The 24,529-nt window shown below is 46.2% G+C and overlaps 1 protein-coding gene across 1 annotated transcript in view; it reads left to right on the plus strand.

Annotated features, from left to right (window-relative positions):
* Positions 1–1,466: 1,466 nt before the first annotated feature.
* Positions 1,467–24,529, plus strand: part of UBE2QL1 (ubiquitin conjugating enzyme E2 Q family like 1) — a 76,613-nt gene continuing 53,550 nt past the window's right edge. Inside the window, exon 1 of the mRNA XM_029590000.1 lies at positions 1,467–3,123. Within this exon, the coding sequence (XP_029445860.1) occupies positions 2,347–3,123 (777 nt within the window). The 5' untranslated portion in view covers positions 1,467–2,346. The remainder of the gene's footprint in view (positions 3,124–24,529) is intronic.

Below are 24,529 nucleotides of genomic sequence, written 5' to 3' on the forward strand. Positions count from 1 at the left end.
AACCTATATCACAGCAAAAGCACTCTGGTTGACCTCATTATCCTTTTCCACCTAGCCTCCATGATTTTAACAGTCTTGATTTTATTTATTTCTTCACATTTCATTATTTTTCTTAAAAAGTATATATATATTTTTACTTAACTTGTCTCATTGTAATTTATGCCGCTCAAATGTTTTATTTTAAAAGATTCATTGGACACCTTTTCTTGTAAATTGGGATTACTGAATAGGCCATCCCATGTACCTATCCAGCTGCTATTCATCCACTGCACCGAGGACCAATCCCCTCCTCTGTTTCCCCTGTTTGGGACCAGGTTGGCACACTGCCCTTGGGTTCTCCATGTTGGTACTGTACTGGGACTGCCACTCTCCTCATTCCATATAAGTAAAGCCTGGGTGCCCACATACTATATAAAACAAACAGGATTCCCAGCTGTACTTCTGAAAAAGTAAAAAACCTCTGTTGCCTCCCTGGCTCTCTCCTGCTGTTGCTGCTCTTTGTCTGCCATTCCCCTGACCTGGAATCTTTATTACTTTTTCTATCACACACACATTTACCTATTGGGACCAAGGGAGCCTGCTATGCTAATTCCCTATCTCCTCTCTCTGCTCTGCCCCCTTGGTACTATGTTCTCCCTACCATAGTCCCTCACCACAGGGGTCCCAATAATTAGAAGTTGGGACCCCTCTTTCAAATAAAACTAGAGAGGGGAGGCTAAGGGTGGTGGCTACGTTATGTGCCCTTGGCCACCTAGGGGCAGCCATGGCAACTAAGGCGACTAAGTCTCGGTATCTACTGTACAGCCACTCGCATCTAGAGGTAAGGCTGAAGTTTACACATATCCTGCCAACGATTATGGCAAATTCCTAAGGAGCTTCGTGTAATGCCATGCCCGCATTAGGGCCCAGTAGCAATTCTTTAAATGCACCACTTTATGGGCCTGGGGGAAGGAAGATACGATGCATACTTCCCAGGATGAGCCCTCTATTAGATTTACTTTCGTGACAGGTGTTGTGATCATGTGGCGAAACCAAAGACATGGGGGGTGGGAACTAGATGGGCGCCTTTCATCCCGATCAGCCCCCCTATAATCATTTCAACCTCATCCCGCCTGCACCGTAGCCAATGAATCTGGAAAGGTGTCTTTCCTTTCTACAAACGTGGGAAGGATAAAGCCAGAAATGACTTAGGGAGACGTGTCTTTTTTTTTTTTTTAACAGATTCCTCCCTCGTCATGCAATCTGCATACAAACGAGCGCGGGAAGTCTCCCCGGACGCCCCCTCGTTCTCTCTCGGGAAGCAGAGCCGCCGCAGACCGGGCTCTTTGGGATGCAGGGCAGGTAATGAGGCCTCCGGAGGGGGATGGGGGGCGGGGAGGTGGGAGGAGCTTGACGTCGCCGGATAGTTTATTTCCCTGCCAGCCAATCGGGAGCCTTGCCTCTGGCTGGCGGGCTCCTCCCCTTTCAGCGCCGTGCAGAGCCAGCGCTACCTCCGCAATGTCAGGTCTGCAGAGTGCGAGCGCAGGAGAGGGGGAAGGGCCGCGGCGAGCCGCGGCAGCCCACGACCTGGCTCCCGGCTTTAGGAGAGCGGGGAGGGGAAAGAGCAACAAACCCTAGCATTTGCAACAGCCGAGGGGGGAGAGAAAGCAGCCTCGTCGCCCTCCTCCATCTCTGGCAGTGCGTCTCTGACCACCCCCCCCCCCCGGGGGAAAAAAAAAACCAAAAAACCTGATCACAAAGAGCTGGGCTGCGAGGATTAAAAGGAGCTCGAGATCTCTGGCAAACCGGCGGGAGCCGTCCGGAAGCGTTATATCCGAAGAGGGGGAAAGGAGGCTGCTGCAGTTTGAAGCGCTGGATGCAGAATAAAACTAAAAGCGGAGCGGACGCTGCCAAAAGCAGAGCGGGGAGCTAAGCAAGCTCTTCTCTCCCAAGTGACTTTCCTAGCCCAATACGATTTGGGGGTTATTTCGAAAGAGCTGTACAAAACCTTGACGGCGGCAGATCATTTTCCTTCTTAGATGTTTTTGCATGTACATTTTTTTTTTTCCATTATTGTGATTATGATTTTTCCATTTATATAAAGGATAATGCCAGCTATTTGGCTTGGTTTATTATTTGTTTTGCGTGTCTCGTCCTTGGTGCTGCAATGTGAGCCTTGATTAAAAGAAGACACCAGCCAAAAAAAAAAAAAAAAAGCAAAAACCCCAATCTAAAGGAGAAGGGTTGCACGTTGCATTTGCAAAGAGGCTATTGCTGCTGTATCTTCCCATCCAGCAGAAGGGTTAAAAAAAAAAAAACCCCGACAAGAAAGATTTTTTTTTTTAATTTTATTTTTGGGTTAAAAAAATGGCCACTTTACTACGGAAAATAGGACTGATCCGCCTGCACGACAGGGACACGGAGGACCCCAAGCACCACCATCACCGCAGCAGCCAGCAAGGCTCCCTGAAGAGCAGCAAAGGCAGCCAGAAGCACTGCGGCCACAGGCAGTGTTCCGGGGGCGGCCCGGGCGGAGGGGGCGGCAGCGGCTCGGGCGGAGGCGGCGTCAGCACGGAGGTGCACGGCGGCGGGGGCGGCCTCCTGGGCCCGGCCGAACTGAAGCACAAGGAGAAGCAGGGCGCCCCCGGCACGGCCACCCCCACCGAGGCCAAGCCGGCGGGAGGGGGCGGCGGCGGCGGCAGCCGAACCCCCGCCTCCTCCTCCTCCGCCCTGCAGCCCCTGGTGGCCCCCAACCGGCAGCACTGCTCGCAGGTGCGCAGCCGGAGGCTCATGAAGGAGCTGCAGGACATCCGCAAGCTGAGCGACCACTTCATCTCGGTGGAGCTGGTGGAGGAGAGCCTCTTCGACTGGAACGTCAAGCTGCACCAGGTGGACAAGGACTCCACCCTGTGGCAGGACATGAAGGAGACGGGCACCGAGCACATCCTGCTCAACCTCAGCTTCCCGGACAACTTCCCCTTCTCGCCGCCCTTCATGCGGGTGCTGAGCCCGCGGCTGGAGAACGGCTACGTGCTGGACGGCGGCGCCATCTGCATGGAGCTGCTCACCCCCCGCGGCTGGTCCAGCGCCTACACCGTGGAGGCCGTCATGAGGCAGTTCGCCGCCAGCCTGGTGAAGGGGCAGGTAAGGGCCGATCCCCCCCCCCAAAAAAAAAATTAATTCCCCCCTAAGGCGATCCCCAAAATATACTGCAGGGACACAGCTGGAAGTCTCAAAGGGAGCAGGGTCTAAAGATCAGCCCTGCGCACTCCTCCTTATTTGATGCTGCTATGGCAAACTTTCTTATTGGAAAGGGATCGCATTTGAAAGGACCCCCCCCCCTCCCCCCCGCTCTTGTTGCATGTATTTCTGTTTTTGGTTCTTGGTCCCTTATTTTAGGTGTTCGGATTACCCATCACATGGCTGCCCAGTCTGACTCACTGGGAGATGGGGTTACCCTGGATCATATTTCATTGATACAGTTGGGGTTTGTTTTTTTTTTCACATTGCGTGCCTGTTGTTTCTTTACCAGGAATTAGGTCATGATTTCCCTTTCTTGTGTCCTGTGTACTAAACATTTTTCCAATAGACACAAAATTGGTAAAACCCTGTAGTCCATTAGGCTCCCAAATGCAGATTTTCTTACATTTCGAGTTGGCTTTCTCAAACGTTCTTTCTCTTTTTCTAATGATTATGTAGTTAGGTACAGGGCTCTCCCGTGGGTGTAATGAATCCATCAGTACTTAAAACAAGGGGTTCTCAACTGCCAACTTGGTTAATGTATCAGTTGCGCTAAGGGTGGCCGTCCTGCTACAGCCATGATCCAGTTCCAGCTTTTCTAGCACTAGAGGGTGCTGGTCACACAAGGACATTGTATCCCTTCTTCCCCGTCCCATCCCGTCTCAAATGGCAAAATGTAATGCAGAAATGAAACATTGTGGGGCATTTGCTGTCTCTTATTGTAATATAGCCTTACTGCTTGGAATTAGGTTAATAAGTTCTTCAGTGTACGGACCACAGGAAAGAATGACCTTTTAGCTAAACTAAGTGTAATAAGCTATCTCGGATGCCATTTCTTTCCCTCTGTGAGAACCCCCCCCCCCCCCCCCCCCCTCGAGGACGGGCATGACAGTGGAAGTCTTGCAATATCTATTTATTTTATTTAAAATATTTGTAGTCTGTGCAATGTAATGTATCTTGTTCTTAGAGGCTAGTAATCAAACATACATAGTATGGCACAAAATAGACAATGAATTAACCTGCCAACTATGAATAATGCGGCTATCATAACAATGAATTAACCAACACAGGGAATCAAACGATTGAGCTCTAACTTCTGATGTCCGGTACTGTTTTATGGGTAATAGCCGTTAATCTGGTTAAAACTCAAACTGTGCACCTGTACCGTAGACAAAACAGCAGATCATACTGTAAACTAGGATGCAAATTATTTTTTCTTACTGCAGTTGCAGTATTAGAATTTCGTTGAGTAAGGAAAGCAGATCACAGATGTACATGTCTCCTTGTATAAAGAATAAGGAACAGCTCTAAAGACATTTTAAAGCATTTATGTGATTCTGGGTGCTTCTTGGAGCCTTTCACATTTCAGTTGTGCTCTCAACAATTTGGCTCAGATCCAGCTTGTCACCAGGACCCCGTGCTCTACATTTGTCTTTAGCGGGTCATGTTCCAGAGGGCACCTTGGGGATTTAAAAAGAAGATGGAGTAAAACAAATTAGTCGATATGTGAAGCTGGGAGTCCCTTTCTTTTTCTTCCATTTTATTCTGTTGAACCCATGTTTCAGTACCTGAATTCAGCGGAGAGCTACAATATTCCTATTAAAATCATTCACTGAATCATTTTCATACTGTAACTGAAGCTTTGATAATGCATATGCTTCATTCTTCCTGTATTAGGGGATTCAGTTGAGCGTGGGTTTTTTTTATTATTATTTTTAAGCAAATTCTTGGATCCTTGCCTATAAATTGTTTTTGGGAAATGTATGCCCTTTTCTTGTTGTTTAAAGAACTGCCATGGCATGCACTATACTCTAGCAAATATAATATTTGTTCTAAGACATTCATACATCTTATATTTTTGTAAGTCTCATTTCTAGCCATTACCGATTTTTAAAGATTTACCTATAAACATGAAATTCAGTCCTGTATGATTGGGAATATTTCTCTGAATGTCACAGTCTTCACCATTAAAAGGAATAAGGCAGAAAATAAAGACTGACTCATCCTACGCAGTTGTACAAATAAAAGGATTACAAAAGCACCTCACTGCTAAATGGTGTTCCCGGACAAAGCAAATACAGACTTTTTTGCAGGTTAGCTCCTCTGTGAATTTTCATTTGAAGTGGCACACCATCAAGCAAATGCAATTATTTTGGTAAAAGTTATCCACAAGGCAAGCTTCTGACAAGCTAGATTTAAGAGTTCAAAAATTGTTTGGATTGTATTCTAGGTTTGGTGAAAGCACTGAGTTCACAGGCGTGAATGTTGGCTGTTGGATTATGTGCTCCCTATGTACTTTATTTAGTGGTTTTTAACCAGTTTACCTCATTAATGCTTTTCTGGAGGTGTTGCCTCTGGAAGAACATGATAGTGAATTACTGAGCTTTTCTATGAAACGAAGAGAAAAGAAAATCTCTTCTGCTGCTTCGTTTCAGTGATTCGGCATAGCACATTTATCGATCATTCTAGAAGAGTTATGCTCTTGTCCTGTCAAGCTTATTTGCTCAGATTCAGCGAAGGAAGGGAATGGGACTTCTGGTAGTCATTTTGACTATAGTGAAAGCAGAGACAGCCTTCTCTAACAACGTTTATTTAATAATCTGAAACCTCAATGAATTCAGCACCAGTGCTGGAAGGGACTGACAGTGTAATTATTACTGAAAGCAAGCATGCGAATGGGAAACATTCTTCAAAATATAACCAGCAGCGCTTATTGTTACTGGAAAAGTCACTAGACCATTTTATTTGAGGTTTTATGAACACTGTAGACAGGAGTCTAATCAATTGAAGAGCTGAATGTCCCTGAGGCTAAACAAGAGGATTTTGTCTTCAACCACAAAATGCACAGCCTTTTTCTTTTTTACAAAGCATTTATTATACAGTTCATTTCACCCTCAATATGGAATCAGATGGCTGGAGATTGTCTTCCTAAAGTATGGTTCGAACCAGGGAGATCATGATTGAAGCCATCAGTTAACATGAAATCACAAAATGTGAGTGAAGCAGGTATGGACGGGAGTCTGAAAATGGAGCTTAGGGATAATGAGCTGACCAATTCATTAATAAATCGTGAAAGAAGATGACAACAATAGGTGATTAATGAAAGCCCTTGGGCTAGCTGAAATTGTAAGCGCCTTCTAGGGCTTTCTTCTCTCAAAATTCAGGATGTAGAAAAATGTGTGCCTGAAAGATGTTTTGTAAATATATGAATAAAAATGAGCACATCCTGTGTTTTCCAAAAATATAATTTGAATGGGTGGGGGGAGGCCCCAAAGCCCTCTTTGCAAGGAATTTTAGCATGCCTCCTGCTCTGTCACAGCATTCATTACTAGCCTCAATATAGATGGAAACGTATGAGCCCTTTTTCTCATGTGCTTCCACCCCCCAGTGATATTGTGCACATCTGGAACAGTGGCAGAGAAAACACTTCTCGTAAGGCTGCAAGGAATCACCAGAAGGAACTATTCCTTATTGTGAAGCGATAGATGACATGGGTATTAGAGTTGATGAGCAATTGACTATTCGTTGTAGGCAGTTCGCAACCTTTTTAATGACAAAATCGCCAGGCTTTCTGCCCTCTTTCCCATCGGATCCTAATTTCAGGACAGGTGCAGAATGTACTGACCATGGGGATGGGGATGTTTTTCAGCAGTCTCCAGCTCAGAGCTAATCCAACTCATGTCTCCAATGAATGGCTTTTCCTGTTTTCTGAGCCCTTGTTTTACTATAATATTGAAAGTGATTGAAATGGAGGTTGGGGGAGAATGGTTAATTTATCTCAGAGGGAAGGCTGTCTGCCAGCATAAATGAAACGGGCGAGTCTTTGACCTATTTTGAAAAAAACAAAATTCAAATCTAGACTCATCTGATTCAACCAATCATTGCCCTATATCATCTTTGCAATTTTTGGCTACGGTGATAGGAGTGGTATAAAACAATTGCAAGAGTTCCTGAATTACCATGAGTTATTAGATCAGTTTCAGTTCGGTTTTCATGCTAGGCACAACACAGGAACATTGCTATTATCTAGCCTTACAACAATAACTAACACTTATGAGGGACCTAATCTTTTATATTCAATTTATTTAATTAATATATTCTTAGGGAAATCGTATCAGAAAATAATGTGCACTTACAGTCATCTGGCTCTTGCCCACAAAGGGCTGCAACCAGTATCGTGTATATGGCTCTTAAGATCACCTCATTTACGCTTTCCCAATGATTTTTGTTTTCTTAAAATTGCTTCAATCATGCATAGTCTCTCACCTAACTTTAAAAACCCTTATAAAAAGTGCTCACATTTCCCAATCGCTTATCTTGACACCACAGTGTTCCAATCTTTCATCCACTCAATTTTAACTCCGCTATCTTCCTTTACTGATGAATGCTGACCACAGTGTTTCACACACTGTTCAAATCCCACAAACAGTTAAACTTTTTTCTTTTTTTCTTTCTGTCAGTGCTGCCTTCTGTTTTATACGCGCTGCACAACTCCCAACATTGACAATGTTTCGGCGTCTGCTACCACCTTCTTCAGGGGATTCACCTGTTACAAGCGGCACATTATCTTACTGCTCACAACTTCTTACAAAATTTTTATTTTTCAAAAACGCGACCATTCATACAAAGGGACTAACTTTAGTTCTTCGGCCGCAACCGGCTCCTTCCCGCAGCACACTGTTCAAACGATGGCGCTTCTCGCTCAAACACTCCTTGATGGAAGTGAGTCTTTTAAAGGGACCAACCTCCTTCACATCGTACCAATCAGCTTCTTTATGTCAAATACACCGACCAATCAACCTCTTTGTTTAGTCTTTCAGGGTGTACAGTCCGCAGTTGAAAAATCCACTTTTGCTTTTTCTGCAGCAATCTTTGGTTAGCATTACCTCCTCGCTGGTCTTTTTTCAAAACTTCAAGCACCGTGCACTTTAGATCTTCAAAAACATGCCCCTTCTCGGCACAATGTTGCACCAAAGGTGCTTCCATTTTGTAAACATTTTAGAGCACTTTGTGCTCAATGAGGCGAGTTTTATTTCCTCAAAGTTTTACCCCACGTACAAGAGTCCATATGTGCACCAAATCACATAAACTAAAGCACTAGTGGTGCAAGATGTTCTTGTGACAGGAACATAGCTCTTCAGCTTTTCTATTGGGATCTGGATATTAGTATGTGCAACTATGCACATGGCACATGAGTTACATGGGTAATGACTCCCACCTCTTCCGAGGTTGTATCCTCTGCTGGCTTAAAGAAAGAGTGAACTACTCTATCCTTGATGTTACTTCCTCGTTTATAAGCCTCCATTGGCTGTTATCTAAACACAGGGTGTAATTGTAAGATGTGCCAATTCTTCTTTATGCTGAATGCCACCTCTTGTATACCCTCTGAAAACCGTAGAACACATGTTAATCGTTTTTTGTTTTTTTTTCTCTTCTCTGTGGGTTTAACAGAAGATCTGTTATTCCACCTGGCCCGTTTTAGAGCCCGCCGTACAACATTCACTGGATAACCTCTTTCCAGGAACCTCTGACCCATCTCCTTAGCCCGTTCTTTATATTCCTCCGTGGTTGAGGAAAGCCTTCTCAACATAAGGAATTGTCCAAAGGGTATGCTGTTAATTAATTTTTGAGGATGACAGCTTGAATTGTTGTGGGAGTCTCAGTTTAGTGGACCCTAGGGCCGACCTGCTGGAGACTGGGAAAAGATGGTCAATGTTTCTTATGAATAGCAGGCCAGGAGGCAGATGTTCTTCACCCTGGAAGCTAGCACTCCCCCGGGAGGAGCCCGTAGGAGCCCAATCGCTGGGACTTAGGTGGCTTCACCTTTGGAAGCCGAAGCCCCCCGGGAGGAGCCTGTAGGGGCCCGGCCACTGGGACTTAGGAAGGTTGAGGATCAGGACAGATAACTGGAACTAGACTAGGACAGTAGCAATACTGTAACTGGGGTCGGGTACTGGAACCAGGCAGGAACTATAGCAGGACTCGGGTACTGGAACCAGGCAGGAACTATAGTAGGACTCGGGTAATGGAACCAGGCAGGAACGGTAGCTGACAAGCAGGGACCAAGCAGGTTCTGAGGCTGGCGAGCAGGAACCACGCTGGTACTGTAGCAGGTAACCAGAACCAAGCAGGTACTGTAGCAGGCAGGCAGGAACCAAGCAGGTACAGTAGCAGGAACGGAGCGACGAAGTCAAGCGAGTCACTCCGGGGCACAGCGCAACAGGAAACCAGGAGGCTAACCCGTTGCAAGGCGAGGACTGGATGGCCGCGGCCGGCTTATCAAGGCCGCGGCGTCTGACATCAGGAACTGGGCGGAGTCACCACTGGCTGGAAATGGGCTAGAAGGGCGCCCAAGTGGCGCGCGTGCGCCTAGGAGCCGGGCGTCCTCAGGCACCTTGGCGGCGGCGCAGCCCCAGCGGGGCTGCGCCGCCAAACAGGCGCAAGCTAGGGCTCCGGGGACGGGAGCAGGTCTGGGAACAAGGAGGTAAGGGCCTGGCCGTGGTGCTCGCGGCCAGGACCGCAACAGTACCTCCCCTCTTACATGGGTGGTCCAGATGGATCTGCCGTAATAAGTCCTTGTTGAGGATGTTACGGGCCGGTTCCCAAGAATTATCCTCGGGTCTGCAACACTCCCAGGCAAGCAAGTATTCCCATCGGCGTTGGTGGAACCGGACATCCAAAACTTCACATACTTGATACATAACCTCGTCCGGTACCGAAGGGTCCGAGGGTTCGGGAGCCCAGGATTGGTATCTGGACAACACAAGAGGCTTCAGCAATGACACATGGAACACATCATGTATGCGCATGGAGGAGGGTAGGCGTAGACGGTATGAGACTGCTCCCACTCGTTCGGTGACTCGGAAAGGTCCACAGAATTTCAGAGCCAGTCTTCGAGACGGGATACTTAGCTGTAGATTTCTGGTGCTACGCCAGACACGGTCTCCTGGGAGGTTGATTGGTGCTGGCTGATGATGTCTATCCGCCCAATTCTTGGTGGACTGGACGGCTTTACAAATCTTTTCCGGAATAAACGTCCATAAGGAGAGAAGCTGGCAGACTAAACATTGTTTCTCAAAGAGTGACTTTTGCACGGCGCAGGTCGAGCACGAGTTCACAAAGGCCTGGATGACCTGTCTCACATTCGGCCATCTGTAGAATTTGTTCAACAAGTTTAAGGTCCCTTTACAGCCAACATGGGTCCCCGCCTCAGAGGCATGGGCCCGAGTGAGAGCTGCTCTTTGGGAACAGTGTGGAACGACGGCCCTCCCTTGGGAGGATGCCCAGGTTGTTGCTAAGCTAACCTTCACCTTATCCAAGGTAACCTGAGGTACGTAGGCTGGGACATTCTTAGAGCCAGGTCGGGAGCATAAGATAAGGTCGAACAGGTCAAAAAACAGCGACCACCGGCCTTGTCTTGGGTTCAGGCCTGCTTCAAAAGTGCTAGGGTTTTGTGATCAGTGTAAATCGTAACCGGAAGATTAGCTCCTTCCAGCCACTGTCTCCATTCCCCCAGGGCAAGTCTCACGGCTAGCAATCCTATATCTTCAACGCAATAGTTGCTCTCTGCCAGAGAGAGTTCCTTCGAGAAATATGAACAAGGTAGCAATTGTTCGGAATCTGAGTACTGGCTCAGCACGGCCTCCACGATCCCATTGGAGGCATCAACTTCTACCACATAGGGCCGGCTGGGGTCCAGAGGACGAAGGCAGGTGTCTAGCGAAAAAGCTTCTTTAAGGGTCTCAAAAGCTTGGCAGGCAGTAGCAGGCCACTCCACCGCGTTAGCCCCCTTTTGAGTGAGGGCAGTTAATGGGGCCACAATACGAGAGTAATTGGGAATAAAGTGGCGGTAGACCTTGGAAAAGCCGAGAAAGCATTGCAACGCTTTAAGACCTCTCAGGCGGGGCCAATTCTTAATAGCTGCCACTTTCTCAGGATCCATTTGAAATCCAGCTGCAGAGACTATGTAGCCTAGGAACGGCAGAGACGTCTTTTCAAAGCTACATTTTTCCAGCTTCGCATACAGACCGTGCTCCCTGAGTATCTGGAGCACTTGACGCACAAGTTGACGGTGTAAAGGCAGGTTCTGGGAGTAGACTAACACTTCGTCGAGGTACCCAATTACGCAGGAGGTTCGAAGATCCTTTAACACCTGATTCGTATGGTGCTGGGACACCGGCGGAGCGTTACGTAAGTCCAACTTTGTGAAAATATTCGCTCCCTGGAGCCTATTGAGGAGCTCAGGGAATAGCGGGATCCCGCTTTAATAAAGAAATTTAAAGCTCGGTAGTCAAGGCACGGTGTCAGGGAGCCGTCTTGCTCGCTAACCATGAAGGAGCCTGCCCCTACAGGCAAATCTGGCGAACGATGCTGCGGAAGGATCTCCAGCTTGGTCTGGGAAGAGGCATCCGTAACTTCCTCTTGAGGTGCAGGAAAAACTAAGGCAGAGTGTATCAACGGAAGGGCAGGACTCTTAGACACTTTCATACAGTTAGCTAGGCAAAAAGGACTCCATTTGACAATCTGTAGTGTATCCCACCGAATAGTGGGCGAGTGTTTCTGTAACCACGGCAACCCTAGCACCACAGGGTGGACAGCCTTCTCCAATACTAGGAAAGCTATCTCCTCCGAATGGATCGCCCCGGTGCGGATTGAAATGGGTGCCGTGGACATCTGGACAGGTCCTGGAAGGAGCGACCCCTGGATAGAGGTAATTCGTAGCGGGACCTCCCATCTATGCGTAGGGATTCACAACTGGGAGACTAAGTCCTGCAGGATGAAATTACCTCCGGCTCCAGAATCCTGGAACGCCATCGTCTCAAAGGAGCCTCCGGGATATTCCAGGGTAACGGGAACAGTAAGTTGAGGAGCTGTCGCACAGCCTAAGAGGAGCTCCTCCCGACCTCCCAGGCTCTGGCGATTTTCCGCACGCTCCTGGCAATGTGCCAGGAAGTGACCCTTCTGGCCACAATATAAATACAAATTCAACGAACGGCGACGTTGCCTTTTCTCAGCAGAAAGCGGGGCCCGTCCCAGCTGCATGGGTTCGCAGATTGGGGCGTCTGGACAAAAAATCTTAGGAGAGGGCGCAGGTCTCGGCCCACGAACCGGACTATGGCGAGAGGAGTGCTGCTCCTTGGCCCATTGCTGTAGGCAGCGGTCAATGCGAGTAGCCATCTCAATCAAGGCGTTGAGGTCTTCCGGCAGATCTCGAGCAGCAATCTCATCCTTTATGCGTCCGGAGAGACCTTCCAGGAAGATGGCCTTAAGACTACCATCTTGCCAACCTACTTCCTGGGCTAGAGTCCGAAACTCCATTGCATAATCTGCCAAGGAGCGAGCCCCCTGACGAAGTTGCAGCAGATCAGACGTAGCCTTAGCTACTGGGGCGGGCTCATCAAAGGCCTGGCGAAAGTTCGTGATGAACTGTTGTAAATCCGTTAGCGAAGAATCATGGTTTTCCCAAAGGGGAGAAGCCCATATCAAGGCTTTCCCATCAAGCAGGGACAGGATATATGCCACTTTCACCGCATCCGAGGGAAACTGCCGAGGCAACAAGGAGAACAGTACAAAACATTGGTTCAGAAAGCCACGGCAGGTCCTTAAATCACCAACATAGCGGGAGTGTGCCGGCAGCTGGGTCACTGACGAGTCTTGGCCCTCAGGTGCTGGTTCTGGGGCAGATGAGGCCCTGGCATCCAATCGGGCCAACAACTCCCCTACCGAACCAGTAAGGACCTCGAGGTATTGTTGATACCGCAGCTGCTGGACCAACCCTGGCAGGTCCAAGGGAACAGGTGCATCCGCCGAGTCCATGGCCTTGCAATCTGTTGTGGGAGTCTCAGTTTAGTGGACACTTGGGCCGACCTGCTGGAGACTGGGAAAAGATGGTCAATGTCTCTAATGAATAGCAGGCCGGGAGGCAGATGTTCTTCACCCTGGAAGCTGGCACTCCTCCGGGAGGAGCCCGTAGGAGCCCAACCGCTGGGACTTAGGTGGCTTTACCCTTGGAAGCCAAAGCCCCCGCGGGAGGAGCCCGTAGGGGCCCGGCCGCTGGGACTTAGGCGGGTTGAGGATCGGGACAGGTAACTGGAACCAGACTAAGACAGTAGCAATGCTGTAACTAGGTTCGGGTTCTGGAAACAGGCAGGAACTATAGCAGGACTTGGGTACTGGAACCAGGCAGGAACTGTAGCAAGACTCGGGTACTGGAACCAGGCAGGAGCTGTAGCAAGACTTGGGAACTGGAACCAGGCTGGCTCTGTAGGTGGCAAGCCGGAACCAAGCTGGCACTGTAGCTGACGAGCAGGGACCAAGCAGGCTCTGTGGCTGGCGAGCAGGAACCCCGCTGGTACTGTAGCTGACAAGCAGAGACCAAGCAGGCTCTGTGGCTGGTGAGCAGGAACCACGCTGGTACTGTAGCAGGTAACCGGAACTAAGCAGGTGCTGTAGCAGGTAGGCAAGAATCAAGCAGGTACAGTAGCAGGAACGGAGCGACGAAGTCAAGCGAGTCACTCCGGGGCACAGCGCAACAGGAAACCGGGAGGCTAACCCGTTGCAAGGCAAGGACTGGATGGCCGCGGCCGGCTTATCAAGGCCGCGGCGTCTGACTTCAGGAACTGGGCGGAGTCACCACTGGCGGGAAACGGGCTAGAAGGGCGCCCAAGTGGCATGCGTGCGCACCTGGAGCAGGGCGTCCACAGGCACCTTCGCGGGGACGCCGCCAAACAGGCCGCAAGCTAGGGCTCCGGGGGCGGGAGCAGGTCTGGGAACAAGGAGGTAAGGGCCTGGCCGCGGTGCTCGCAGCCAGGACCGCAACATGAATAACTTAATAATGTGTTCCTGTCAGTGGGTTTTTTTATAAATTGCGAAGAAAAACTTGCCTGCCTCAATAGAAATCTGAATATCTAGAAATGGAACCTTTTGTCCCCCGAAAGTGTAAGTAAATTGTAACAAGGAATCACATTTATTCCACCAACTTAAAAATTGTGCAAACAATTCCTGCCCTCCTGACCAAAGGATGATAATGTTGTGTATGAAACGATGCCAAAATAATATATGCTGTTTGTATGGAGAAACTTCCAACTATTTCTTCTCGAACCACCCTACGTACAGACTTGCTACATTGGGGGCCACCCACCTGTTGGTAGAATTTCTTTTTGTTTGATGGAATATTCTGCTTTAAAGCTAAAGTATCTAAAGTGACTATGAAATGTACTGGAGTTCGTTCCCTAATCCCTCTTTCTGTTAATATATCATTTATTACTCGTAACACGGCGTCTTGAGGGATATTAGTGTATAATGACACCACGCCAATAGTAGCCAGGACAACTCCTTCCAATGAAATATGAAGTTCTTCCAACAATTTAATCAGGTCACTAGAATCCCTAATGTATGAAGAGAGACTTGGAACTGCAGGTCTCAAAAAGACATCTACAAACTGGGATAGCGGTTCAAGTAAACAACCTCACGCTGATATGATAGGGCACCCAGGGGGATTAACTAGACTCTTATGTATTTTAGGCAAATGGTAAAATACTGGAATTTTGGGGTGATCCACTTGAAAAAAACGATGTTCTCTGGGAGTAATCCAATCCCTAAGTAATGCTTCCTCTAATAAGGAATCTATTTGATGTTTTAATCACCCTCCAATTTTTTATAGAACTTCTCATCAGCGAGTTGTCTTAGTGCCTCCCCTTTATATTCAGATCTATTCATTGCAGCCCTTTGTGGGCAAGAGCCAGACGACTGTAAGTGCACATTATTTTCTGATACGATTTCCCTAGGAATATATTAATTAAATAAATTGAGTATAAAAGATTAGGTCCCACATAAGTGTTAGTTATTGTTGTATAGTTATACAAGAGAGGACTTTGAAGCCTGCATAGAGATATTATTTTTATTATCTAGCCTTGACATGTTTCACCAGGACTTTGACAGCCGGAAAAGGTATGTGCTGGGTTTTTTTAGATTATATTGGCAGCATTTGACATCTTGAATCATGAACTGTTGGAGCGGCTGTTGGATTTTGGGATCCATGGTTGAGGTCATATCTGATAAGTTATGATTTGTGGGCACATCTTCCTCGTGGCTCCTCCTTGAATATGAGAGTATCACAAGACTCTGCATTGTCTGCAACTCTTTTTAGCGTTTACTTAAGGTCTCTCTGAAGACTATTTGCCAGTCTAGGATTGGAATATAGATTATATGTAGACATACAGTTCTTTGTTACCAGTAACTATGACCAATCATAGATGCAGCTTATGTGGAAGTAGCAGACAGTATTAAAGCTATAAAACATTGGATGTCTACAAACAAGCTGGAGATAATAGTGCTACTTAGATTTGCAAGAGATGACATTCTTCCTCTTCTTCAGATGCAGGAAAGGTTGATTCCAATGTCCAGCCATATAAAGAACTAAAGGATCATTTTTGACACCTCATTATCTTTGCCCTCTTACTTGAAAGCTATGGCTCTGAGTGCCTTTTATAAAGTATGTCTGTTACAGAAATTGAAATCCTTCTTTCCTGTTTTACAATTAGAGTCCCAGGTTTAGAGAATAGGCTCTTAATGAGTATTTTATGTTAGTATGGTTTTTATGAATGTTTACTGTAACCCACCCAGAATGAAACTGTGGGCAGTTTATATTTTAATTAAAAAAAAAAATATTATATATATATATATATATATAAAAAAGCAAAGACGAAATGGCCATACTCTGATTCTGGACACATCCTTTTCCTTGTTTAAGTGCAGTTTTGATTGTGTAACACAATAGCAAACGGAGGCATTTAAAAACTAAAAACAGAAATCTGATCTTCATACCACAGATGTCATAGAAACATAGAAATGACGACAGAAGGAGACCAAATGGCCCATCCAGTCTGCCCAGCATATTATAGAGCCCGGTCAAGGTTTACGTTGCCATGTTAACATCTTTTAGACATGACATTATTAAAAAGCTACTCGCTGCTTTATCCTTGTTGAACAGTTTGCATTGAAGAGGAATCCTTGTACAAGCTGGGCATTACCATCACCGATACCACTTCAGTGCCCAACGAAGAAGTTGCATTCTCCTGTGTGTCAGGATCCACCGAAATCTTGATGCAGACCAGTGTATGTGTGCAAAGGGCGGGGTTAGAGAAATGGTCACTTGACTAGGAAATTGCAGGCCCCTTCTGTCTCGCTGCCGAAGCACAGAACCACAAAAGAAAATGTCATTACTCTAACACACAAGCTCAGTCTCCCAGAAGCAACGAGCACCAGCACGCATGGGGAGAGAAGCAACAGAATTTGCAAAACGAGGAAAAAAAGCCTTTAGTTGGACCAGCAAACAAGGCAAAACAAGCAGCAAATGCACACACATAATGGGAAATTCAAATGTTACTTCAGCAACCAGATGCTGATCAAAACCTGACATAGGAATGGTTAAAGGGAGGAGAGTTTAATCCTACAGATTAATAATTGCAGCACAGGACAGCGGATTACAGACAAGGTGGTTCCCAGCCTGTAAAAATAAAACGTAAAATAGACAAATCCAGGTTCTGTAGCATAGAACTGGAGATAGTTACACATCTTTCTGCTGGGTATGAGGTGCTGGTGTCAGAAGGCCTGTATAGAGAGAGGTATAATAAGATAACACAGCACATGCAGTGGAAAGTGAGTAAACCCTATAGCATGGTTGTAGCATAAGAATATTGGGATTATGACCCTGACAGAATTGCAGAGAAGTTGGGATTACCTTGACATTTCCATTCCAACTGATTAAAAAGTTCAGTGCATAAAGAAACAGATTTCGTGGTAAAGGAGAAAAACCAAAAGGACAACATTGCTAACAGGCATGTCAGTACCAGCTGAGTATTCTATACTATGGATAGCGAGAGAAGAGCATCAAGTACCAAGCGATTTAATCAGAGATCAAGAGAATGGGACAGACACTGCCCCGAGAGAAAACCAATGTTTTCTAACTCCATCCCTTTCACTTTGGTCAGCTTCACACTTTCCTTCGACTCGAGTGAAGTACTCGCAGTGCAAAGTTTCTGGGATGCAGTCACTCCACTCTTTCTGCTTCCTCAGAGTGGGAGGTCTCTGCTTGCAGATGAGCATGGTCTGACTAAGGCAATACAATGCTTGCTGAAAGTTGGGCTCCATGAAGTACACAAAATTTCCAAAAGCCGCCTGTACACTGCATGCAAATTTCCAATGTTTGTGTGTGTGTGTGTGTGTGTGTGTGTGTGTGTCTGTGTGTCTGTGAGCGAGGTATGAGAAGGCTCTGTTTCTGTGTGTGAGTGAGAGAGAAGCAATAATTGTGGGTGGTTCTTTGTGCAAGAGGTAAGCTTGGGTGGGTGTCTCTCTTTGTGTTATATTTATTTGTTTATTAATCACATAATGTTTATAAAAACTTGTTTGTGTTGGTGACAGATACTATCGTGTGAATCTGTTTGTGTGATGACATATAGGACTGTTTGTGCGGATGCGTGTGCTGGTGTCTGTGTCAAAGAGGAAGCAAGTTGACGTGTGTTGAGAAATGGAGTTCTGTGTATGCATCTCACATGCATGTCCTTGCCAGTTTCCATCCATGTGCTTTTTATGCTAGGTTGAGAGAACATTGCACAAATCTCATCTTTGGGTGAGTTTCCTCACTCCAAAGGCCATCAAATCTTCACAAGAGAGTACTGCTCTGTTCGTACGTCTCACTTTAAATGTCAAAGTGGCCCCTAACCCCTACACTAATACCTAAACCTCACCTCGAGTTACTAGGTGGGCCTCCCATAGAGATATAAATACCTATCTAGGGTGATAGCATTATGGCTAGGTTCATTCTCTCTCTCTCTCTCTCTCTCAGCTGCAAAAACAAAATATCAGTTTTCTCTTCTGATTCACCGTACACTGTTCTCAAAGGAGTCCCCCCCCCCCCCCCCCCAATGTCCTCAGCTTGGCTAGCAGCTGCAGTTCCTCCTACAACCTCAGGGCCTCTTCCTTCCTGCAGCCCCTGCAATGGAAATAGAAGGTGTCTGAACCACGGGGCTCTTGTGGCTAGGGAGTCCTGCGTGGTTCAAACATCATCGGCTTGCACTGTGCAGTTCAAGCAGCTGATGTTTGAACCTTGCGGGACTCTGTAAGTACAAGAAACCCCCCCATGGTTCATAATCTGTTTCTACCACAGGGGCGGCAGGAAGATACGAGGAACTGCAGCTGTACCTGCTTATAAGTGCTGGCTGCAAGACTGAGAGAAGAACTTAGAGAAGGGACTGAGAAAATGGTTTGGGAGGGGACAAGAGCAAGAGAAAACTGGGACTTCCAGGAAAGAGCAGGGACTTGGTAGGCGAGCAAGAACTGGGGGACTTGGGGAGTGGGTGGGTACTGGGAGACCAGGGACTCAAGGATTAGGGGAGAAAACGGGAAAAATAGGATGGGGTTGGGGAAACAACAAAGATGGATAAGATTCAGGGATTCGGGGAAAGCAGGAGAAGAATTGGGACTGGGTAGGAATCTGAAAGCAAAAGGGACTTTGTGACAGGAGAAGAATAGGACTCAGGAACAGGGAAGAGCAATGGAAAAATGGGGACTGTGGAGACAGCACGGAAAGGATAGGAATCAATGACTAGAAGGAGAGCAGGGACTCAGGAATTGGGGAGAGCAGGGTCGGGGCGAGAGTCTGGAAGAGCAGGGTCTGAGATTGAGTGGGAGAATGGAGACTTGGATATTGTGGGGTACAGAATAGGGATTATTGGGGACAGTGGGGACTCAGCAGTTGGGTGTGTACATGGGGGGGGTGTTAGATGGGTTGAAGGTACCAAAATGATAAGGGGAATGGAACAGCTCCCCTACGAGGAAAGACTAAAGAGGTTAGGACTTTTCAGCTTGGAGAAGAGACGACTGAGGGGGGATATGATAGAGGTGTTTAAAATCATGAGAGGTCTAGGAAGGGTAGATGTGAATCATAGAAACATAGAAACATAGAAATGACGGCAGAAGAAGACCAAATGGCCCATCCAGTCTGCCCAGCAAGCTTCCCTCATTTCTTCTCCCATACTTATCTGTTTCTCTTAGCTCTTGGTTCTAATTCCCTTCCACCCCCGCCATTAATGTAGAGAGCGGTGGAGGAGCTGCATCCAAGTGAATCGGTTATTTACTCTTTCGGATAGTAGAAAGACTAGGGGGCACTCCATGAAGTTAGCATGGGGCACATTTAAAACTAATCGGAGAAAGTTCTTTTTTACTCAACACACAATTAAACTCTGGAATTTGTTGCCAGAGGATGTGGTTAGTGCAGTTAGTATAGCTGTGTTTAAAAAAGGATTGGATAAGTTCTTGGAGGAGAAGTCCATTACCTGCTATTAAGTTCACTTAGAGAATAGCCACTGCTATTAGCAATGGTAACATGGAATAGACTTAGTTTTTGGGTAATTGCCAGGTTCTTATGGCATGGATTGGCCACTGTTGGAAACAGGATGCAGGGCTTGATGGACCCTTGGTCTGACCCAGTATGGCATTTTCTTATGTTCTTAAGGGCATGAGTTGGGGTAAGAAGAGGAGGCTGAAGGGTTGGATGCGGTTCATAGGTGGTGTGAATTACCTGGAGGACAGGAGAAAGGGTGAGAACCAATGGAAAGAAATGGGAATGCCGTGGAATGATGGAAGAGAGGAAAGGGATACGTTTATGAAGGGGGAGAGAGAATAGAAAGAGGAGTAATAGAAGGCTGAGTAGGAGGTAAGTGAAGGAAGAACAATCTACAGTGGGCAGAAATGGAGGACTAGGGAGTGGGTAGAGGATACAGGGGGAATAGGAGGCTGGGGAAGGCGTGAAAGATGGGGGGAATGGGAGGAGTGAGTGGGGAAGATGGAAAACTGGTAGGAAAGTGGGTAAAAAGAAGAAGAATGAGGGGAGATGGAAGGGTGAAATTTAGCTATGAAGTGGATAGAGAGGCAGAGAAAAGAGAAATGGAGAAAAATGATGAAAGGGAAAGAATATCCGATGCAGGGAGGGAAGAAGATCAGAGAGAGGAGAAATGGAAAGACAACTCTAGAAAAGAGCATAGGAGAAGATAAAAAGAAAGACCAGGACCAACCCAGTCTAAAAAATAAAATGCCCAGACAGCAAAAGGTAGCGAAGAAAATATTCTATTTTCTGTTTTTTAAAAACGAAATTTCTCAGTTTTGGGACTATGCATCTGTGTATTTTGCTCAGTCAGGAGGAAATGCATTTGTTTCTCATTCTCTGGTGATACACTGCATGCAGAGTCTGGCTTCTTGGGGTTTCCGTTTCAGTTTTGTCTGTTCTGCATGTGTTAGTGAGGTGAGGGATTCTGCTAGCATGTAGTGTTAATGTAGGGATCTATAGCAGACTCTCTGGCGTACTAGTGTTCTAGGGGAACTGTAGTCATATTTGTATTGCTGCCCTTTCTTAAGCAGGGTTGCTGCTGTTTGAGTGCTGTTATGGTATTGCAGGTTTGCTACATAGGTGCTGTGTCTTTTATGCAGGATTTTGGTTTGCTTCAAAAAGGGTCTGACAGTGAAAGGTGTTTAGATTGCTGTTACTGAGGGATTCATTAGAATTTGAATATATATTTTATTTTTGTATAGTGAGTCGTAAGGAGAAATTCCTATGTCCATTGCTGAGAGAATTTCCGTGGAGGCAGAGTGTGTATTACAGGATGCTTGTTGAAATTCTGTCTCTTCCTGTATAGATTCCAGATTTCACTCTCATATCTATACAGAAGAATTGATTGACTGATATTATCAAACAATTTTAATGATATTTATTATTTATTTGATTTATATTCCGCTGCTCAGGCACTTCTTAGTGGATTACATTCCGGTTCTGTAGGTATTTCCCTGTCCACAGAAGGTTTAAAATCATAGTTAAGCACAGTTAATTATCAAAATCATAGTGGGGGCGGGTAACACAGTGAGGAGAAAGGACCTCTAGGCCCATGCCCTGATGTTTTAAGTACCTAGCAGCGCCCCTGGATGCGGGAGTGGGAATCAGGCTAGGAGACTCATGAGCACATTAAAAAAAAAACCCCAAACCCTTCATCAGAGTGCCACTTAACGGGATATCTTTTGAAGAGATTTGGTAAAGAGGCAGTTTAAAGGGCCACACAAGGCTGGATAATGTTAAACCTAACTGGCCATATTCAAAAGCTGGATAGTTAGGTTTAAAGTTATATGGGGTATAGGAGGCCAGAGAACTTTAATCGGGGATATTCAGTGAATATCCAGGCTAAGCTGCCCGACTAATGGTAGCAGGGTAACTTGTCTGCTCGCTGGCTTCCTGAATACGAGGCCCCTGGTGTCTAAAGGGAGAGCACTTGAGTACAGCTGGGCCCTAGTCTTTCAGGATCCTCATTGCTTCCTCTTCTGAACCTTAGTCCCTATTTTCAGGATGCACTATTTAAGTTCCTCTGCTAATTCAGGAAAGCAGAAGAGGAGAAACTTTTCCAGTGTTGCCATGTTTGCCGAGTCTTTAAGCAGAATCACTTTTTAAGAGGCAGGAGAAAGCTGCAGCCCTGCCCCATAAGTTGGGCAAAAAAGAACACGAAGGGCTTTAGTATTAGGGAGAGTGTACAGAAATTTTGCCCCAAATTTCTTTTTAAGAGGCAGTAGAAATTTTGCCAAAACCTGATTTTCTCCCATTGTTTGATCTCTGGAAGCAGAAATTAATTTATGTGAATTGAGGCTTTAGATTGATGTTTCCAAAGTAGCAAGTTAACATCCTGAATTGATATGTATGAAATCTCCATCTTAAAAGAAGAAAATAACATTTCCAGTAAGATCATAAGTATTATGGAGAACGTATTAGCATATCTGAAATAGAATTAAGATTATATGAATACATATACATATATATATATACACACAAAATATTTTGTAGTATTAACCTATTATATTAAAAGGGTAAGAGAATTTCATAGGGCAGTGCAACCAGAACATAAAACATAATCTACCAGAACAGGTAATATTGCTGTTTGAGTCATGGGTCCGTATATAAAATGTTTCTTCCATTTTGTGTCTGTGTATTGCATTTTCTCTTTCACCTACTTCTCCTGTGAAGGGCTATACTACTGAGGAAAATTACCAGTTACGTGATGCTCTTGGCAGTTGCTGAATACACAAGTCCGGTCTATAAAAATTTTAAGTATTTTTAAAGTTGGCTTTGCAGAGTGGCTGACAGAATCCTACAGAAACCTGATCTGAAAATGTCTGTCTAGATTTTACCTCACAAGAAGTTAATATGGTATTTAGACCTGGTTGTTGGAAGAGCTAGGTTTTCTTCTGGAAGACTATATAAAATGAGTTAAAATCATTGTACTGGAATGTGATGAGTTAATAACGTCACATTTTGCATATCATTAACATTGTTTAAATGTAGATTAAGGATATCCAGTGGTGTCTTGACATACTGTAGATAATTTCCAGTGAATAAAGTGCATGTTGCACAGTTAAATGTTGTTTCTGAATATTAGTAGTAGTATTTTTCTTCTGGTGAGTCTTGGATTGTATTCGTTCTTTGGATGTCAGGTTTTGATTGTTTAAGAGAAAGTTAGTACAGTATTGTGTTTAGTACTAAACTATTCATCTATTCTCTTGTGTTCTCTTGCTTTGGATACTGCAGTTCTGACTTCATTATGCCCAAAATGCTGCTGCCAACTCCTCATTTACACAAAAAAGTGTGAGCACTTCACTCGCTCCTTCTCTCCTTTAGGATTCAGTACTTGGCTTTTAAAATCTTCTGTGGGACTGCTATTGTAAATCTCCCCAGCTCTGAGACTCACTGCCCTCCCTGATCTTTAAGCCACTCCTCAAACCCCCTACTTGTTCATTAGTGCATCTCCTATTTATTTATTTCTATTATTTTATTGCCTGTCTATTGCTCCCGGCAATAAAAATCCAAAATAAAGGCATAAAATATATCATCAAATAAAAATCAAAACATGAAAACGAATATGAAAACATCATAATGACAAATCCAACTGACCACAGAAGCATTGAACCTAGCTCAGGAGCAAATCTGTTCAAAACTGTCAAATCATACACCTTCTCAAAAAAGGAAGTTTTCAAAAGGTGCCTAAACTTTAGAAAGTTTGTTTCTAACCTTGCTGTTGTGCTGGAGGTGGACCCTTGGCCTGGCACAGGATTGGTACGGCCCTCTGAGGGATCCCAGAGGGTGCTGCCGCCAGGAGGCGAAGCACACAAGGAGACAGAGGTAATAACTGCTCAGGGGCTCCGTGGGTTGTGCCCTTGGATTCCCCGGGCTTCCTGGGCTTAGATGGGCCTCTGGGAGTCACCCAGAGAGATGGTGGAGAGGTGTGCCCACAAGGAGTAGAGGAGTGTGGCTGACGGTGAACAGACGAGCTAGATCGGAACAGAGAGTACTGGAGACCACGGGTACGAGGCAGGAATTGAAGGTCCTCCAGGCAAAGTAGGCAGTGCCTAGTGGTCTAGCTCGAGGAAGGCCGCAGACAGCGTCAAAGTAGGTTGTCCTGGTGGTCTCAGGAGAAGCAAAGAGAGTGTCCGAATGGAGCACAAGAGTCAAAGCCAGTGTATCCATCTGACGATGGTCAGCCAAAGCAAGGGTCAGTTCCAGCTATCATCCAAGCGTGGTCAGGGGCAAGCAGAGATCAGTACAGGGTAGCAGTCCAAGTGTGGTCAGAGACAAGTAGAGGTCAGTACCGAGTATCAGTCCAGGTATGGTCAGAGGCAAGCAGAGGTCACTACTGGGTATCAGTCCAAGTATGGTCAGAGGCAAGCAGAGGTCACTACCGGGTATCAGTCCAAGCGTGGTCAGAGGCAGACCGAGGTCAGTACCGGGTATCAGTCCAAGAAGGTACAACCTGGGTTGCAGAATGTGGAACAAACTCAGGAAAGAAGGAACACAGGAACAAGCACTGGAACACAGGAAGGGCCATGGAAACACAGAAACAATGCAGGAACACTGGAACGAAAACAGGAACACGGGAACACTGGAGCAAGCACAAGAACTCAGGAACGAGGACAGCAACTAGCTCACACAATGTGCCGACCTGTTTGCCAAGGCAAGGAATGGAGGGCTGAGCCCTGCCTTTTATATAGGGCTCAGGTGACGACATCGCTGGGCGCTGCGGAGCAGTTTCCCGCCGCAGTGCCTTTAAAGGTCGGACCTGTGCACGCGCGTGCATGTGGGATCAATGATGTCGGTCGGACATTCGGGGGTATCCTCTGGATCTACTGAACATGAGTGCATTGGCGCAGAGATTTTTCGCAGCCAGGCGGTAGTGCATCTCGAAGTTGAACCACGCAAAGAAGAGGGCCTAGCGTGCCTGCCGTG

Source organism: Rhinatrema bivittatum, chromosome 2 (genome assembly GCF_901001135.1).
Source record: "Rhinatrema bivittatum chromosome 2, aRhiBiv1.1, whole genome shotgun sequence".
In the NCBI taxonomy this organism is placed as follows: domain Eukaryota; kingdom Metazoa; phylum Chordata; class Amphibia; order Gymnophiona; family Rhinatrematidae; genus Rhinatrema; species Rhinatrema bivittatum.